This window comes from Coregonus lavaretus (assembly GCF_964263955.1).
Source record: "Coregonus lavaretus genome assembly, chromosome: 11".
Taxonomy (NCBI): domain Eukaryota; kingdom Metazoa; phylum Chordata; class Actinopteri; order Salmoniformes; family Salmonidae; genus Coregonus; species Coregonus lavaretus.
The window spans coordinates 12,591,881-12,612,341 of record NC_139998.1 but is presented as its reverse complement, the minus strand read 5'-3'; the positions used below and the strand labels follow the sequence as shown (position 1 = coordinate 12,612,341).

The 20,461-nt window shown below is 44.0% G+C and overlaps 2 protein-coding genes across 2 annotated transcripts in view; one reads left to right on the top strand and one right to left on the bottom strand.

Moving 5' to 3' along the window:
* The window catches only part of LOC311137134 (mitochondrial inner membrane protease subunit 2-like), a 173,051-nt gene that overhangs the window by 128,530 nt on the left and 24,060 nt on the right, over positions 1 to 20,461 (top strand). The gene's annotated exons all lie outside the window — the stretch shown is intronic.
* LOC311137131 (leucine-rich repeat neuronal protein 3-like) lies at positions 1,807 to 18,638 on the bottom strand. Its single transcript, XM_084171473.1, has 2 exons — positions 18,420 to 18,638; positions 1,807 to 5,258 (listed from the first exon to the last, which is right to left on the bottom strand). Exon 2 carries the CDS (start codon positions 4,880 to 4,882, stop codon positions 2,765 to 2,767), a length of 2,118 nt encoding a protein of 705 aa, XP_084027599.1. The 5' UTR covers positions 4,883 to 5,258; positions 18,420 to 18,638; the 3' UTR covers positions 1,807 to 2,764.

The window sequence follows — 20,461 nt, the reverse complement described above, 5'->3', positions numbered from 1 at the left end:
AAGAATCTCAAATATAAAATATATTTAGATTTGTTTTTTAAAATGTTGGTTACTACATGATTCCATATGTGTTATTTCATAGTTTTGATGTCTTCACTATTATTCTACAATGTAATTTTTTTTTTTAATTAAGAAAAACCCTTGAATGAGTAGGTGTGTCCAAACTTTTGACTGGTACTGTATGTGTAGGCCATCTATCTGATGCTGTCTGGTCATAAAGAATATGACATTGTTGCTGCCTGTAGCATTGAATGCAAGGGATGCCAGCAAGCATTTGGCCTCCCTTGATAAAAAAAAAAAATGAATAGCCAATCAGCGTTGAGCTAAACTGAGTGAGCTCAACTGTGAATGGTCCTGGCGCACCAAAAAAAAGTGTCAAGGGAAGCCACTCCAATCGCATCAAGAGCATACGTCACTGACAGTCACTGACAGAAACTCGTTGTCCATCTCGTTGTGTTGTTGTGCTCCGGTAGCTAGCTAGCTAGCTAAAATTGTCCCTTTCCTAAATCAGCCAGGGATGGACATAGGGATTTGGACTTTACTTAATTATCCATACTGGCCAATGATTATAATGGCAATTCTGATCCAACCATAAATTCATACATTGTGCCCCTGGCCTGAGAGGATAGAAGTGCAATATGTAGCTAGATGTAGAAAGCTAATGTTAACTAGCTAACGTTGCCCATGAAAGGAAGTTAGGATAGCGAGCAAGCTTTTTAGAACGCTAGCCTAGGACAACAAAAAATGAAAGTGTGTACTGTATGAGTGATAGAATCAAAGACATGAGGATGGCGTTGGCGTTTCTCTACAAGTAGGGTGAGTCAACATGTTTTTTCTACTTGCACGAACGTGCACACACACACACAAATCAGAACCATGGACAGCCACATCATATTTAGCTTACGTTGATTGGACAAGTTGTTTTTGGTATCGTTTAGTTGCCACTGTATTAGACTAAGCAGAGTTGATTTGTTGATGTTGAAATGTTGAAGTTGAAATGGTGCTGGAATAGTGGAGGCAGCTCCTGTTTTCTTTGCGACTTGCGGTAACTCTCTGTGGTTCTAAGTCAATAGTTGTTTAGTGGTCCGAAAATGTCGGCAACATTAACTTGCTTGACCATGCTGTAGGTCATGTAACTGTTTGTTACATGCAGTATGCTTTGTGTACTTCACCGGACAGAGGTTGCTCTCCGGTTTTGTGATTAAACAAAGGTGTGGTTGAATTTATTCTGCCACTGTGTCTTCTTATTTTCTCTGCCTTTAGGCCTATATATCACGGTGTCAAGGCATATGAACTAACAGGTTGTAGAGCAAACAACTAAATTATCACAACACAGGTTGCAATATGGCTTTACCCATGCACCGCTACTGGCCCAAGTAGGCACTTTGTCCTCATTTTGCACTCCATTTGTCTCCTTCCCCTCTCGGTGGGTCGGTTCAATGTGAAGGGCTTAACAAATTAGCCCGAGAGTTGCTGAGCTGTTCCTGTAATGGCGTCCGTGTCTCACCAGGGTCATGGAGGGAAAGGGAGCACTGCACTGCACTGCACTCCGGTGCGAGCAGCCTCCAAGTTTCTTGCTGACCTATTCACTACCTGCGCTCTAATGGGTCATATTTTAGGTCCTGTGGCGGTGACAAATTGCTCCACTCTAAAAGCCCTGTCCAAGGTGCTGAAACTCAGTTGATATATGGTGGAGTCCCTCTGATAAATACCCCCATCAGTCCGCATGTGACGCCGATTCATCACCTCTGAGGTTTGTGTTAGGAATCCATATTGGATTTTTAATGAAAGAGAATATAATGCAGTTCAAAGTCGATGGGTTTCTCTGATGCGCACACACACACATAGAGTTCAGTGTGTATACACACACACACACACACCTACTCCCAGGTCATTGGCAAAACACGTCCTCCTGCCTGAGATTGCATTTTGGTAACAATGTTAAAATGTCCGCCTTCAAGGGCAGTCCCAGTAATTGTGTTTGTCTACATCACTCTGTTTTCCTCTTGCATGGTTTAGACCATGACATGGAAAGATTTATGGGACTCATATTTATAAATTATAACATTTTGCATTTCATGGACAACTGAATGTTATTGAAAAAGGGAGCTTAGATTGTTTACTTTCAGAGTATCTCAATATCGTATTCAGATTGTTCTAAGCAAGTCATCCTTGAAGTTGGGTCTTTCATAATTACAATTACAATGTACTGTTTTTAATGAAAAACATGATCATAAAATTGTTTACATAATATACACTGTTATTGTCAACTAATCTAACACATTTTGCCATTATAAACTGTATATAAGTGGTATTTCTTACTGATGATTCTTGAGTGTTGAGTAAACAACACAGGAAATATTCCTCATTGTGGACCACAAAGACATCTCCACAAGGCGTTATAAAGCACAAAGCCATAACAGAGAGAGACAACACTCTTTGTGCTCTGCTTTATTCCAGTTGCACTTCATGAATGACCGACCAGTAGCCACGTATATCACAATCTAGATACCGGTCTGTGAACGTTTTTGCTGCAATGACAGTTTTATAAAAGAGTCTATGGGTCTGGGTTTAGCTGGTTACATATTTAAGCATGAGTGCTCCGGCTTCTGATTCCATCGTGTTCCAGGAGTTCGAGAACGCGGTGTCCTGTCATTGTCAGGAAATGAGGGCACATGAATCAACATAGTTCTGTGTCCATCACTCGTTCACCTTGTTTAAAATCCAGAACATTCATTTTCCTTCTCCAAGGACGTTACATACATTACATGGAGTTTTCTGGCAAGTCTATTACTGTTGCCCTCACCTTGACTCCAGCCACACAGAGTTCCGTGAGAGAAGAGGCCGAGCTGGGGCGGGTGCTAGGACTGAGCAATGACTGAGATTGGTCCACCATCATCTTCCTGTAAAAGTGTTGGCTTTGCAGAGATGTGTATATGAGAGAGAAAGCCACAGCGACCACAATGAATAGCACAGCACAGGCAGCCATTACCACTGTGTCCCACTTCTCCCTGCTCTCTACGGGGTGAGCCAGTCCCTTTGTGGTGACATTGACACAGTCCCTGTTGTGTCCGAGCTGCATGCTTGTGACTTCCACACAAACCCGGTACTGGGTGGAGGGGTTCAGGTGGGTGAGACTGTACTCCTTCACATCGGATGGTACTCTCGCAGTATATGCTATGGAGGGGTGCTTAGCATTTGCCACTGTGAACCACTTTATATTGGATACAAGACCACCGTGAGTATTATCCCAAGACACTGAAACAGAGTTGGGCTGCACTGATCTAACATCCACATGTAAAGCATTACCATTATCAGAAGGATGTGGAAAGTATCCATCAACCACCACCAACACAGACTTGAGGTCTGCGCCAACAAGATTGTGAGCGACGCAGGTGTACAGTCCTGCCTCACGCTCGGTAGTGTCATAGATTTCAAAGGTCCCCTCTGGATGCATGTAGTACTTATCAGATACACTGTTGGGCAGGACTCTGTCCCCAGAGGGGGTGACCCAGTAGATCTCTGGCTCCGGCTCTCCAAAAGCCCGGCAGTGCAGCGTCACCAAGCTCCCTTTCCCGACGGTGACTCGATCTGGAAGGCTCCCAGGCGAGATGAGCGGGAGGCAGATCTCGGTCATGTCCCGGAAGTGAACCTGGCGGACGTGCTGGCCCTGGTACTCAGGTGGCTCCACACAGAGGAGGGAATCGGGCTCCATGAAGCGTACGCCGGTCCAATTCATGTTGATCCAGCGGATGACGCAGTCACAGCGGATGGGGTTGCTGTGCATGCTGACCTCGCGCAGGTTGGGCAGGGAGTCCACGGTGCCGCGGTGCAGGGCGCTGAGGGCGTTGCTGTTCAGCATCAGCGTCTCAAGTCTTGGCAGCTTGTGGAAGGCGTTGGGATGGATGTAGGACAGCTTTGGGTTGTTGGTGGCCTCTATCTTGGTCAGCTCTGGGAGGTTGTTCAGGGCGAAGCTGTCGATGGACACCAGTGCAGGCATGCTGTTGATGCCCAGCTCTTTGAGATGGAACATGTCCACAAAGTCACCTCTCTGAATCCGCTCAATGGGGTTCTTGTTGAGATCCAGAAACTTCAGGCTCTTGGCTTTCTTCAGAGCAGCCTGGGGGACTCTGGCAAACAGGTTGTCGAAAAACGAGATGCTCTCCAGGTTGTCGAGGCCGACCAGAGTGTCGTCCGGGATTTCAGACATATTCATCCTGGCCAGAACTAAGCTGCGTAGGTTGACCAGGGGCTTAAAGTTCATGCCTGACAGTTGGACGATGGGGTTCTCCCCGATCATCAGGATCTCCAGGCGGGGTAGCGGCTGAAACCATTCATTGCTGATGCCCCTCAGGCGGTTGGAGTTGAGATGGAGCCGCAGGAGCCTCCCCAGCCCCTGGAAGGCCCCAGGACTGATGAAGGAGATCAAGTTGTGGTTGATGTAGAACTCCTGGAGGTTGGGCAGTGACGGGAGACAGCTGTCAGATAAGGCCGGAACCCAGTTCTCTTCCATATGCAGTGACAGCAGATGGGGAAGAGGACCCAAACGGACATCGCTCACATAGGATATGTTATTCTGGGATAAGTCTATCTCTGTGATATTAGCCAGGTAATCCAAAGGTTTCTCGACACTGATGATATTGTTGGTCTGTAACAATAGCACCTGTGTGTCTGAGGGCAGTCTCTCCGGCAGTGTCAATAGGCCTAAGTCATTACAGTCCACCGTGGGAGCCTCTGTATAAATAGAGCTTGGAGAGAACCAGGGTCGTATCTCACACCGGCACAATGCAGGGCAATGAGCAGCGCCCCCCTCTGAGGCCAGAACAAAGGCAGTCAGAGCTAGCTCCGCTAACAAACAAGCTACAAACGCAGTCTCCTTCATCTTGGCCCCCTATTCCCTTCAGCTAGTAATTGGTCCTTATGGAGTCGGCTGTTAGCACTGTTAACTTCACAAATAAAGGCTAATTTGTTATCGCTGCGAGACAGAGTGGATTTCTGCTGTCACCTGGTCCCAAAAGCTTTGGCCCTGTTGTAGTCGTTCTTTCTTCCAGAGAGGAGAGGAGCAACCTTTTCAATTTACCCTTCGCCAGGTTGTCAGGCAAGCTGGATGTGTGAAGGTCAATGTATCCTTCAGAGAGCCGGTCGGTGAAGCGAAGGAAGGGTTGAGGAGAAACGCTCTGGCTTGGGCTGGGGATGGATCACTCCATCTTCCATCATTATTATCCTCAATCACCGTCGCGCCTCGTGTCAATTTACATCTGGGGAGAAAATGGACAGAAAAAATACACTCAGTATAACAAGGCATTATTGAGACACTGAGGCATGTATTGACATTTAAGAATATTGACACATTCTGTGCTCATTTGATTTTATTGCTTTCTCTTCGCCATCAAAATTAGGAGTTATGGTTGACTTGACTATATATATATATATATATATATATATATATATATATATATATATATATATATTTGACAAGTTGGAGACTAATAATGGATGCGTTCCAAATGGCACCATATTCCCTATATAGTGCACTACTTTTGACCAGAGCGTTATGGGCCCTATTCAAAAGTCGTACACTGTAGGGAATATGGTTCGATTTGGGATGCACACAATAGCACTGGAGTCACTCAATATCACTGAAGGGCAAGAGATCTGCTGGAGGATCTGAATTTTTAAACAGCAATTCATATCTTGCTCACCGCAGTAAAAAAAGCCTCAGTTTTACCATCCACCCCAATTAGCTGAATTTATCTCTGCCATGAATATATGAACTATTCACATGTACACATCAACTCTCTCTTTTACACACAACCACCCATGGAGAAGGGGGTAGCTTCAGCTCAAAATGCCGACCGGAGTACAGTATGGGCGCGTGGGTGTATCGAAAGGAAAATAGTGGGTGTGTGGAAAGGAGTGGGTGTGTCGATAGCACTCTGCTATAGGTTAGACGGTTTTGATTGAGCTGTGTTTTTTAAATTCTGTTTCTTACTACACTACTACCGAAGAGCACTGTGTCCCGTTGTTGTTGCCATTCATACCCTCCCCATTGAGTAGACTGTATGTGCATGTATCAAAGTGACATCTAGATGGTTTTCAATATTAGTTATTTCTTGCGTAGGCTGCTATTCTACTTGAAATAAAATCATGGGAGAGGAAGAAAATGGCCACGTTAGCTACCGCCGGCAACACAATCGTGATACCCAGTGGGAAGCTTCCTAGTGGGTATCATGGTCGGGTCTCCGGTTGGCAGGCATGTCCATACAACACCGGTGTACTGGTCGCTGGCTTATCGACTAGCCGTGCAGCCCAATCAGCCACGCAAAATGGTCTTGAGTGGCAACAAATCTGCCCAATTAGCTGATTCGCTTACCATACACCCACTCCGTTTGACACACCCACTCGCCGATACTCCGGTTGCCATATTGGGCTGCAGCTACCCATACTTGCAACCATGATCACTTCAACTGAAGTACTGTACATGCCCTCAAGGCATTTCAGATTCTGCCAAAATATCTCTGATGCTTGCCACAGGTCTTGTTCTGCGACTCCTCTTCCCCCTTGCACATTTATGACGAGTTGAATCAAATTGTTCCTACAGGTGACAGGTCTGCGCTGGAGTTTGCTTGTGTCGTCTGCACATATTGATGTTTCGATGAATTTGTGACCTTGAGTGCAGAAGTCACGGCTCTGTGTGCCGTGGTAGATGAAGCTGTCTATAAGAGCAAGGCTGCTGATGAACATGCACTATGACAGAGCATGCATTTATTAGCTTGTTTTTGGCAGTCAGTCAACACGCAGGTGGAACCAAGTGGCAGAATATTTTTTGGGGTGCCTAATGGTCTCCTGCTCAGCCATCTGTGTAGGACCTGTGTACAGATTTTGTCCAAGCTGTTCTATGCCTGATATTATACAGCATGTTTAACATTCACACACATTGTGTTTTATTTCGAAGCTATTTATGTTAAGTGTTGAAAGAAATATTAAGAGACAGTGAGTGAGTTAAGTGTGGGAATGCTAGCTATCATTTGCAATAACCATTTTCATTTACATTTACATTTAAGTCATTTAGCAGACGCTCTTATCCAGAGCGACTTACAAATTGGTGCATTCAACTTATGATAGCCAGTGGGACAACCACTTTATTTATTTGTATTTTTTTAATGGGGGGAGGGGGGGGTAGAAGGATTACTTTTATACTATTCCAGGTATTCCTTAAAGAGGTAGGGTTTCAAGTGTCTACGGAAGGTGGTCAGTGACTCCTCTGTCCTGGCGTCGTGGGGGAGCTTGTTCCACCATTGGAGTGCCAGAGCAGCGAATAGCTTTGACTGGGCTGAGCGGGAACTGTGCTTCCGTAGAGGTAGGGGAGCTAGCAGGCCAGAGGTGGATGAACGTAGTGCCCTCGTTTGGGTGTAGAGTCTGATCAGAGCCTGAAGGTAAGGAGGTGCCGTTCCCCTCACAGCTCCGTAGGCAAGCACCATGGTCTTGTAGTAGATGCGAGCCTCACACAAAGCTAATTTAATTTATCCTGTTTGATTCCACGATGCTCACGCTCATTTCCGTTTTATTACTTAAATCTGGAATCCATAGCGGTGAAACTGCCACATCCGTTTGGGTATTACAACAAGCTGGATGCTAATTTCCTCAAAACCAAAACAAATGCGCCTAGGGCTGTTTTACATACCTTCCACTCACAATTAGATAAAATTGAGGTTTGAGTGGTGGTAAATGCTTTTCCATCATGATGTAAATAAAGTATGTTTATCTGCAGTTATTGGAAGAATGGTCGAGATAAGGTGAAGATGCATTAGGCGTAGAATGATTGCAAAGCTGCTGCTGTTGCTTTGAAATGATTTGGGATGGAAAGGGTCGTCTCCGACTGGTAGCTACCACTCCTTGCACATGTATAACGTATTGTCTAGTTATTTATCGTATTTAGCTCCCTTAGTGATTTCACTTGTGATTTGTTTAATACAGTATGCAGCAGAGTAGTTTCAAGATGCAACAGCTGTTAAATTAATATCAGCAGAACTCTTATTTAATGTACATTTCTCTCCCTCTCTCTCTCTCTTTCTCTCTCTCTCTCTCTCTCTCTCTCTCTCTCTCTCTCTCTCTCTCTCTCACACTCTCTCTCTCTTCCCCTCTCTCTCACACACACTCACACTCACTCACTCACTCACTATGAATTGCTGTGATGTGTGATGACATTGCTCTAGTCCCAGAATCGGTTTCAGCTGAACAACCAGTATCCGCTATTCAAACAGAGTGAAAAAAATACCTGTTTTTTTAACAGTGCATGGAAGTAGGAGTTGTGACCTTAGTGGCCATGATGTTGTGGTAACAGGAAACAATTGATTGTGCGAATAATTGACATCTGTGGAACCATTTGTGGTGTGGGAACAGAGGGAATAGTCCACACTGTCAGTTTATGCCAGTTAGTAGAGAGTGCATTGCATTCCCAAGTCCCAAAAGCTGCAGTTAGGCACAGTGCAAAGGCAGCATTCTTTAAATAAACTTGAACACTACCAAAATACAGCACACTTACAAAAATCCCCTCAAAGACTACAAAAATTGAATTTTGTTTGTTACTTATAAAATGGAGAATAATAATAATAATAATATATGCCATTTAGCAGACACTTTTATCCATCCATTTTACGTATGGGTGGTTACTGGGAATTGAACCAACTACCCTAGTGTTACAAACACAATGCTCTAACAACTGAGCTATAAATTACAATAACAATGTGTTATGTTGCTAGCATGCTAACAAAGAATATCTGGGAAAGCATTATAGCTATATAAAAGCTGTCTACCTCACAAAAAATGGTTGTACTCAACTATATTTAACCATGCGAGGTTGCATGCCACGGCACTTTTAAGTGCTGAATATTGACATTCTCCAAATGGATTATGGGTGTATGGCAGAAAGGAAGGGGGGGTTGAGATATACCTAAAATATTGATGTACTTTTTCATACAGTGAAACAGGCTCTGTACTGTATAAGAGGCCACAGTGTGGTGTGTTCCTTCCTTCCATCCACCTCCTTATGTGGTAGACATCTCATAAAGTGGTCCCATTCCACCATGTTTTATTCACCAGCCAGTCAGGCAAGGAGTGAGGAGCAGCAAGGAGCAGGCTGCAGTGATACAGGGGTTATGATGAGCAGTGTGCCACTGTGCCAAGGGGATCAGGATCTAGTGTGAAGAGACACCCTGACATTCTGCCACATTTCTGTACCATGGTATTGTGACAGATCTGAAAGAATCTTACTGGTCTTTGTTGTTGTGGCTAATGAATGTTTGGATGGATGGTAATAGCTTCTTGGACTACGGACAAATATTTGCTCTGTTGCTAACTCCACCCCTTTAACATTAATGTGAAAACTAAAATGTTGACCAATGTGCACAGTCCCTTATAAACAAATGTCATTGTCACCTCACAGAGAAGTGTGGTCAATTCAAAAATGGGGGGGGGACCTAAAATGGGTTTAGAGTGCACCCGTTGGCGTAAAGTAGACAGACAAAACAAAAGCATGTGTACTTCAAAACTGATCTGTATTACTAGAGGCAGTATGATAAACAAAATGGAGGATGGAATTAGTGCCCACTTAAAACCTGCTGGGGACTAAGTGCCGTCTTATTTTTGCATTTGGAGCAGCTCAGTGAAGCATCACATCTCTCAACAGTTTTCATCGGTGCCCAATGTCCAATTCAGTCACATCCTCCAGTTTCTCCCAGAAAGCCTTAAATGCACCACCACTTTTAAAGAATCAGCAGGATTGTTTAGTATCAGTCTTGTATTTTATTGTGCAAGGAAATCAAAATGTATTCAAATCCAATCCGGAGTATTATTATTATTATTATTATTACTCACACTCATGTAGTAACTGTACTGATGAATCAAAAATGGCTATGTGACTGCAACTCCCCTCACTTAATATACTACCTATTAGCTACAGTGCCTTGACTTATTCCACATTTTGTTGTTACAGCCTGATTTCAAAATGGATTAAATACACACAATACCCCATAATAACTAAGTGAAAATATGTTTGTAGAAACATTTGCATTTATTGAACATGAAATACAGAAATATTTAATTTACATAAGTATTCACACCCATGAGTCAATGCATGTTAGGATCACCTTTGGCAGCGAATACAGCTGTGAGTCTTTCTGGGTAAGTCTATAAGAGCTTTGCACACCTGGATTGTACAATATTGCACTTTATTCTTAAAACAATTATTCAAGATCTGTCAAGCCATTTTGCAGTTTAACTTTAGTGCTTATTGCAAACAGGATTCATGTTTTGGAATATTTGTATTCTGTACAGGCTTCCTTCTTTTCATACTGTCATTTACAATGTATTCGGAAAGTATTCAGACCCCTTGACTTTTTCCACATTTTGTTACGTTACAGCCTTATTCTAAAATTGATTTAAAAAATGTAAAAAGCATAAATCTACACAAAATACCCCATAATGACAAAGCGAAAACAGGTTTTTAGAATTTATCGCAAATGTATTAAAAAGAATAAACAGAAATACCTTATCTACATAAGTATTCAGACCCTTTGCTATGAGACTCTAAATTGAGCTCAGGTGCATCCTGTTTCCATTGATCATCCATGATGTTTCTACAACTTGATTGGAGTCCACCTGTGGTAAATTCAATTGATTGGTCATGATTTGGAAAGGCAAAAACCTGTCTATATAAGGTCCCACAGTTGACAGTGCATGTCAGAGCAAAAACCAAGCCATGAGGTTGAAGGAATTGTCGGTAGAGCTCCGAAACAGGATTGTGTTGAGGCACAGATCTGGGGAGGGTAACAAAACATACATTGAAGGTCCCCAAGAACACAGTGCCCTCTATCATTCTTAAATGGAAACAGTTTGGAACCACCAAGACTCTTCATAGAGCTGTCCACCCAGCCAAACTGAGCAATCGGGGGAGAAGGCCATTGGTCAGGGAGGTGACCAAGAACCCGATGGTCACTGACAGAGCTCCAGAGTTCCTCTGTGGAGATGGGAGAACCTTCCAGAAGGAAAACCATCTCTGCAGCACACCACCAATCAGGCCTTTATGGTAGAGTGGCCAGACGGAAGCCACTCCTCAGTAAAAGGCACATGACAGCCCGCTTGGAGTTTGCCAAAAGGCACCTAAAGGACTCTCAGACCATGAGAAACAAGATTCTCTGGTCTGATGAAACCAAGATTTAACTCTTTGGTCTGAATGCCGAGCGTCACGTTTGGAGGAAACCTGGCACCATCCCTACGGTGAAGCATGGTGGTGGCAGCATCATGCTGTGGGGATGTTTTTCAGCGGCAGGGACTGGGAGACTAGTCAGGATCGAGGGAAAGATGAACGGAGCAAAGTACAAAGAGATCTTTGATGAAAACCTGCTCCAGAGCACTCAGGACCTCAGACTGAGGAAGGTTCACCTTCCAACAGGACAACGACCCTAAGCACACAGCCAAGACAACACAGGAGTGGCTTCGGGACAAGTCTCTGAATGTCCTTGAGTGGCCCAACCAGAGCCCGGACATCTCTGGCGAGACCTGAAAATAGCTGTGTAGCAACGCTCCCCATCCAATCTGACAGAGCTTGAGAGGATCTGCAGAGAAGAATGGGAGAAACTCTCCAAATACAGGTGTGCCAAGCTTGTGGCATCATATCCAAGAAGACTTGAGGCTGTAATCGCTGCCAAAGGTGCTTCAACAAAGTACTGAAGAAAGGGTCTGAATACTTATGTAAATAGAATATATATATATATATATATATATATATATTTTTTTTAACATTTCTAAAAACCCTTTTGCTTTGTCATTATGGGGTATTGTGTGTAGATTGATGAAGAATAAAAAACAATTTAATCCATTTTAGAATAAGGCTGTAACGTAACAAAATGTGGAAAACGTCAAGGGGTCTGAATACTTTCCGAATGCACTGTATGTTAGTATTGTGGAGTAACTACAATGTTGTTGATCCATCCTCAGTTTTCTCCAGCCATTAAACTCTGTAACTGTTTTAAAGTCACCATTGGCCTCATGGTGAAATCCCTGAGTGGTTACCTTCCTCTCCGGTAACTTGCATTAGGAAGGATGCCTGTATCTTTGTAGTGACTGGGTGTATTGATACACCATCCAAAGTGTAATTAATAACTTCATCATGCTCAACGGGATATTCAATATACCCAGAGATATATATATATATATATATATATATATATATATATATATATACTTTTTTTTTTTTTTTTTTTTATCTACCAATAGGTGCCATTCTTTGCAAAGCATTGGAAAACATCCCTGGTCTTTGAGGTTGAATCTGTGTTTGAAAATCACTGCTGGACTGAGAGATCTTACAGATAATTGTATGTGTGGGGTGCAGAGATGTGGTAGTCATTCAAAAACCACTATTATTGTCCATGCAACTTATTATGGGACTTGTTAAGCACATTTTTACTCCTGAACTTATTTAGGTTTGCCATAACAAAGCGGTTGAATACTTATTAGCTCAAGACATTTCAGCTTTTCATTTATAATTAATTTGTAAAACTGTCTAAAAACACAATTCTACTTTGACATTATGGGGTATTGTGTGTAGGATAGTGATTTAATAAGGCTGTAACACAACAACATGTGTAAAAGTCAAGGGCTGTGATTCCTTTCTGAAGGCACTGTATATCCCAGCTGGGAGCCTGTTTGTGGTCTCTCCATCGGCAGACCATGCCCTCTGTTGTTTTGTGTTACACAGTCGACCAGACACTCGGCCTTGCCCTCCCCACCTTTCTGCACCCAACGGAATTATTGAGATCTCTCTCTCTCTCTCTCTCTCTCTCTCTCTCTCTCTCTCTCTCTCTCTCTCTCTCTCTACCTCTCTCTCTCTACCTCTCTACCTCTACCTCTCTCTCTACCTCTCTACCTCTCTACCTCTCTGTTGTTTAGCATGTTAGTCTTAACTACATCACGAGGCCACAGCCTGGCCGTGTGCATGCTGCTGATGCCTCGGGGTGGGGTGAGGGAAATGGAGTGAGGTAAGTGCCCCTCTCCTCTACTGCCTCCACGTCTTTTCATTGATTTACCATTAAATCTGTCCAAGCTAAAACTGTGTTCCTTCAGCGTGACCTGCTCCCTTGAGTTCCTTATAGTGCTACCTGCTACAATATCACAGCCTGCTATGGATGCGAGAAATGTGCCTGTGCCTGTCATTCGCAGTATGACTACATTCATTTGGCCAGCCCACTGTGTGGTACCCATGCATAATCAAATCTGGAGAGGAGAGCTTCCGTCTTACATCTGCTCAACGCCATCTGCAAATAAGCAGCAAGTCAACAATTCATTAGGGATCGATGTTAAGCTGTCAGCTCCCCACGGCGTCCTACCAGCCCTTTCCTCCTACCTATCCACCCCATCTCATATGGTCTACTGCCACACACAAGCACACACACCAGACACACACACACACACAGGTAAGGTAAGGTGCTCATGTACACATGAACTGCCTGTTATTTGTATATTTAAACCATAATCAAGGAGTTCTGTTGGGTACAATGAACTAGCCACACATTAATTTTTCACTTTGGATTAAGCTATCACTGACAGATCATTGCAGAAATACCTAATGTAATACATTAACTGGAAATGCTTGGGGTGTTAGATGTCACCATTCCATTTTCCACAGGCACAGGTATGACTAGCTCTGCTGCTCTGACTGAAAAATGCATGGGTTTTCCCAGTGTATCAAATCAATCTTTGTTTAGCCCATGAATCCATGTGCTACGGTACATTGATATTCTCATAGTGGGGATTTTGTAGGATATGCAGGTTGTGTGGCTTGGTTTCCATTTGGCTCTTTTCTTTGTTAAGCAAGAAGGTTTTCATAAATCAATTGATTGTTTTCACGCTAGCCTAAATTTGTCTTTGGCTCTGTCAAGGCATGGTACAGATGTCGGATCTTAACTTGATCACTCTTTTGTCGCGGAAAATGTTCCTGCGCACAGGAAATTTAAATGATCCTCATGAAACCCGCAGTTCTCTTTCTATCCATGTGGGGGCAGTCTAGTCATTCGGACCAGTGGATAATAGGCTACTTTTTGTATTTCCCTGGCTAAATTGATGAGCTGATTTGGGCCATCAGAGGACATCCTAAGGTTTCTAGCGAACCTAAGGTTACGAATCAACTGTCAAAAAAAAAGAGTTTAATTGTGGCCTGGGGCACACATACACTGAGTGTACAAAACATTAGGAAAACCTTGCTAATATTGAGTTGCACCCCCTTTTGCCCTCAGAACAGCCTCAATTCGTCAGGGCATGGTGTCGAAAGCGTTCCACAGGGATGCTGGCCCATGTTGACTTTGGGTGGTGGACAAGTCATGATATACATGGGAAACTTTTGAGCGTGAGAAACCCAGCAGCGTTACAGTTCTTGACACACTCAATCCGGTGCACCTGGCACCTACTACCATACCCCGTTCAAAGGCACTTAAATATTTTGCCTTGCCCATTCACCCTCTGAATGGCACACACATACAATGCAAGTCTCAATTGTCTCAAGGCTTAAAAATCTTCCTTTAACCGGACTTCTCCCCTTCATCTACACTGATTGAAGTGGATTTAACAGGTAACATCAATAAGGGATCATAGTTTTCACCTGGATTCACCTGGTCAGTCTAAGTCACGGAAAGAGCAGGTGTTCCTAATGTTTTGTACACTCAGTGCATAGGCCTACAGTGTTGGCATGTGTTCAATTCCGGCACACGCCCTTCTGGCTCAAATAACTCAAGCCCCCTGATTGACTAGATTTAGTTACACATTTCAAATATGGACAGTACAGGGATATTTTACCCCCGATCTTGATAAGAAATGACCATACCAGACACTTTTTCATTTTAGGCCTTGGCTGCGGATCCAACTTTTTCAGGATCTTAGTCTTCTGGACTAAAAGATCCGGAGCTTCCCGAAGCTACTGCGCATGTGTATATTCTCCATGCGTAGAGAACAGGCTACTCAGGTGAATGGTGCTCGTTTAATAAAGTTAGATCAAAGCTGAATCAATGTCTGCAAAATCACATAATGATAGTATTCTACATAACAGAACTGAATATAATAGCATAGTATAACGTTACTGTACGACAAATACACCACCGCATTCAATCGTGAATGATTTTACCGGTGAAACTTTCATGCAGCATCTGCATACAGTGCATTCGGAAAGTATTCAGACCTCTTGACTTTTTGTTACGTTACAGCCTTATTCTAAAACTGATTAAATTATTGTTTTACTCATCAATCTGCACACAATTCCCCATAATGACAAAGCAAAAGCAGGTTTTTAGAAAATAAAAACAGAAATAGCTTATTTACTTAAGTATACAGACCCTTTGCTATGAGACTCGAAATTGAACTCAGGTGCATCCTGTTTCCATTGATCATCCTTGAGATGTTTCTACAACTTCATTGGAGTCCAATCAGTTTGATTGGACATGATTTAGAAAGGCACACACCTGTCTATATAAGGTCCCACAGTTGACAGTGCATGTCAGAGCAAAAACCAAGCCATGAGGTTGAAGGAATTGTCGGTAGAGCTCCGAAACAGGATTGTGTCGAGGCACAGATCTGGGGAAGGGTACAAAAACATTTCTGCAGCATTGAACATCCCCAAGAACACAGTGGCGTCCATCATTCTTAAATGGAAGAAGTTTGGAACCACCAAGACTCTTCATAGAGCTGGCCACCCGGCCAAACTGAGCAATCGGGGGAGAAGGGCCTCGGTCAGGGAGGTGACAAGAACCCGGTGGTCACTCTGACAGAGCTCCAGAGTTCCTCTGTGGAGATGGAAGAACCTTCCAGAAGGACAACCATCTCTGCAGCACTCCACCAATCAGGCCTTTATGGTTGAGTGGCCAGACGGAAGCCACTCTTCAGTAAAAGGCACATGACAGCCCGCTTGGAGTTTGCCAAAAGGCGCATAAAGGACACAGACCATGAGAAACAAGATTCTCTGGTCTGATGAAACCAAGATTAAACTCTTTGGCCTGAATGCCAAGCGTCACGTCTGGAGGAAACCTGGCACCATCTCTACGGTGAAGCATGGTGGTGGCAGCATCATGCTGTGGGGATGTTTTTCAGTTGCAGGGATTGGGAGACTAGTCAGGATCGAGGGAAAGATGAAGTACAGAGAGATCTTTGATGAAAACCTGCTCCAGAGCGCTCAGGACCTCAGACTGGGGCAAAGGTTCACCTTCCAACAGGACAACGACCCTAAGCACACAGCCAAGACAACATAGGAGTGGCTTAGGGACAAGTCTCTGAATGTCCTTGAGTGGCCCAACCAGAGCCCGGACTTGAACCCGATCAAGCATCTCTGGAGAGACCTGAAAATAGCTGTGCATCGACACTCCCCATCCAACCTGATAGAGCTTGAAAGGATCTGTAGAGAAGAATGGGAGAAACTCCCCAAATACAGGTGCGCCCAGCTTGTAGCATCATACCCAAGAAGACTCAAGGCTGTAATTGCTGCCAAAGGTGCTTCAACAAAGTACTGAGTAAAGGGTCTGAATACTTATGTAAATGTAATATTTCAGTTTTTTTTTATTTTTTATAAATGTGCTACAAATTCTAAAAACCTGTTTTTGCTTTGCCATTATGGGTTATTGTGTGTAGATTGATGAGGGGAAAAAAACAATTAATCCATTTTAGAATAAGGCTGTAACGTAACAAAATGTGAAAAAAGTCAAGGGGTCTGAATAGTTTCTGAATGAACTTTAAATATTCAATATTAATTCAAATCCTCCTGCTGCAGGATTGTTTTCCTCCTGCAACGAAATGGGTCAAATTAAGATCCGACATCTGTAGGCTACACAGGAGTTTGAGGTTTGCAAGATTTCAGTAACAAATTGAAACCGTCTGCTTATCATAAATAATTCATGTTTGATAGTAATGCCATTTCACATAATTGATATTAGCCTGCATTTTATGTTGATGATAAACTCAATAGTGTCTATTGAGAGATGCACACATTACCACAATTATTCAAGCATGGAATGGTGTTGAGTGTGAGGTACAGAATCTTGTAGCAATCTATTCATCTCACTTGTTTCTGAGCAGCCAGCCACTCAGCCGGTGTTTTGCTTTAGTACTGTCTATGAAGAGTGACATCAGAGATTGAACGTGTACACTTTCACTTCTTTTCTCATATGTCTCATACGTGTAAAGCACTAGTATTGCGTTCAATTGTGGATTCATCTCCCCACCAGTCTACATAGAGAAACTTGGGAAAGCAGGATGGCCATAGAGGAATACTGTATGACGACTGCTTCTATAAATCTATTCATAGCCAGGCTATTCAGCATGATATTGGTGCATTTTTGGCATATACTTTTTTTAAATGCATGATTAGGCTAATTCTGACCCCATTTATTAGCTAACTTTGTGACAGTGCTGAGTGAGGTCTGTTGCTCCCTAAAGATGCCTCAGTATGATGTTGTTTAATTATGAACAAGCCCTAAATACAGCCAGAGTGATGGGAGATGGAGGGGGGAAAGAGAGTGGGAGAGAGATGGAGGGGGAGAGACGGAGGGAGGAGAGCGTGCCGTTCTGGTAAATTAGGCAGGCAGTGGTGGGAATGTATTTTCCTCTGGTTAGAGGAGAGCTCCCAGCACTCCAGCTCTCGCCTCATATTGACCTGCTTCACCTGGATACCTTAAAGACGCAAACAAATCCTAAAGAAATCCTCTTAGCCTAGATCTTCCTCCTCTTGGCACACACAGCCAAATAGTGTCTAACTGTAGACACATACAGTATTTATGTGTTATGATGTGCTTTCACTGAAAAACGGAGGGGTTTCTTTTTTACCTCAGGCTTATTGCTGGTTTACCTTGTTAAATTCTCGTATTTTCTACTGACGGCAGATTCCCTGTCTTGTCTTCCTTTCTGTTCTAGCCCTGACAAACACACAGAGGCGAGTAGACATCAGGGCTGTTCTTTTTCTCAAATGTACCTGTAGAGCGATGCTGCCGAGATAACACCGCGTCCATTCTGCTCCAGCCTGACACCCACAGCTGTCTCACTGCTTTCAAAATACACCAGAAAAATGTCACCAGAAGGGAAAGCCCGATGCCAATAACAGGCAGTTCCCTCTCTAAAACCTCTGCAGCGCCTACATATTCATCCTAACCATGCCTAAAGTAGCAACAACAAAACCCTGTGTTGGACGACTGAGCAGCTTTCCCTTTCCTCAATCCTCCCCCTCAGCCAAGCCTCCCACATAACTGCAGGCTGTGCCTTCTGCCTTCTCTGCTGCAAACTCCCTCCACACTCAAGGACTACCGCAGTGCCACACTGAAAACCAGCCCTCTATCCCCCCCCAACCAACCACATATGACTCATACACATAGGCGAGAGAGATGGTAACTTACCAGTGGGAGTGAGCCCCTCACAGACTGTATTGAGCGGCAGCAGGTATTCACCTCATGGCTGGGACACAGCAGTCCAGCATGACAGCGTGAGACTCAGATCACAGCCGTTTTTCATGTGTATTTCCAAGAACATGCGTCTTCTTCTCCTTTCGTTGTGAGAGAGGCAGAGGGAAAGAGAGAGCGAGAAACAGGAGCGGGAGGGAGAGATGGGTAGCTCCAGCTCTGATCCTCTCCACTGTGCGAGAGAGAGAGAGAGAGAGAGAGAGAGAGAGAGGCTCAGTTAAAGACGCTGTGTGCAGAGCATAGCGATGGGGCGGGTGCTGTTCTGTCTATCCCTCTGTTTCTCCAGGGCGGTTAGAGAGCAGATCACTCAGCTGATCAACCATCACTCTGCCCCACTGCTGTCAGCTCCTTCGTTATTAATAACACAAACGTTTTGGAACAAACAGCTCACTTAAGACGGAACGGCCGGGCATTCGTGTGGTTGAGTCCGTTTCTGCGATCACATGAACTCTTAACAATGTGATAAAACTTTGTTGCTCCTTGCTGAAACAAGCAAGGTGCTGTAGCAAACAAGTTTTTGGTTGCCTTGGCAATGCCCCCCTCCCTACAGCAGAATGGAAAGAACAGGCTTGGAACCTCTAACCCTGGCAATTTGACTGGTAAAATCTTGGGCAGGCCTCCTAAGCGCTTTTTTGTGACGCCTAAGTCCAAACAGTGTAAACATAAACGACTAAAGCCAGATGTAAAGTACACTACATGACCAAAAGTAAGTGGACAACTGCTCGTCGAACATCTCATTCCAAACTCATGGGCATTAATATGGAGTTGGTCCCCCCTTTGCTGCTATAACAGCCTCCACTCTTCTGGGAAGACTTTACACTAGATGTTGGAACATTACTGCGGGGACTTGCTTCCATTCAGCCACAAGAGCATTATTGAGGTTGGGCACTGATGTTGGGCGATTAGGTCTGGCTCGCAGTCGGTGTTCCAATTCACCCCAAAGGTGTTTGATAGGGTTGAGGTCAGGGCTCTGTGAAGGCCAGTCAAGTTCTTCCACACCGATCTCGACAAACCATTTCTGTATGGACCTCACCTTCCCCAAACTGTTGCCACAAAGTTGGAAGCACAGAATCGTCTAGAATGTCATTGCATGCTGTAGCGTTAGGATTTCCCTTCACTGGAACACAGGGGCTTAGCCCGAACCATGAAAAACAGCCCCAGAACATTATTCCTGCTCCATCAAACTTTTCAGTTGGCACTATGCATTCGGGCAGGTAGCGTTCTCCTGGCATCCGCCAAACCCAGATTTGTTCTTCAGACTGCCAGATGGTGAAGCGTGAGTAATCTCTCCAGAGAATGCGTTTCCACTGCTCCAGAGTACAACGGCGGTGAGCTTTACACCCCTCCAGCCGACGCTTGGCATTGCGCATGGTGATCTTAGGGTTGTGTGCGGCTGCTCGGCCGTGGAAACTAATTTCATGAAGGTCCCGACTAACAGTTCTTGTGCTGACATTGCTTTCAGAGCCAGTTTGGAACGCGGTAGTGAGTGTTGCAACCGAGGGCAGATGATTTTTACGCGCTCCGTGCTTCAACACCCAGTGGTCCCGTTCTGTGAGCTTGTGTGGCTTACCACTTCTTGGCTGAGCCGTTGTGGAAACGTCTACGAGCAATTTCACAATAACAGCACTTACAGTTGACCGGGGCAGCACTGGCAGGGCAGAAATTTGACAAACTGACTTGTTAGAAAGGTGGCATCGTATGATGGTGCCACATTGAAAGTCACTGAGCTCTTCAGTACGGCCACTCCACTGCCAATGTTTGTCTATGGAGATTGCATGGCTGTGAGCTCGATTTATACACCTGTCAGCAACGGGGTGTGGCTGAAATAGCCGGATCCACTAATTTGAAGGGTTGTCCACATACTTTTGTATATATAGTGTATGTAGAAAAGATAATGGACCTATATATTTTTTTATAATATAATCTTTGAGAACTATCAATCACCTATATAAAAGCTAGATTGTCAGGGAGAATAGAAA

Coding starts and splice junctions, on each gene's coding strand:
- LOC311137131 (XM_084171473.1), bottom strand. CDS start 4,882: ATGAAGGAGACTGCGTTTGTAGCTTGTTTGTTAGCGGAGCTAGCTCTG.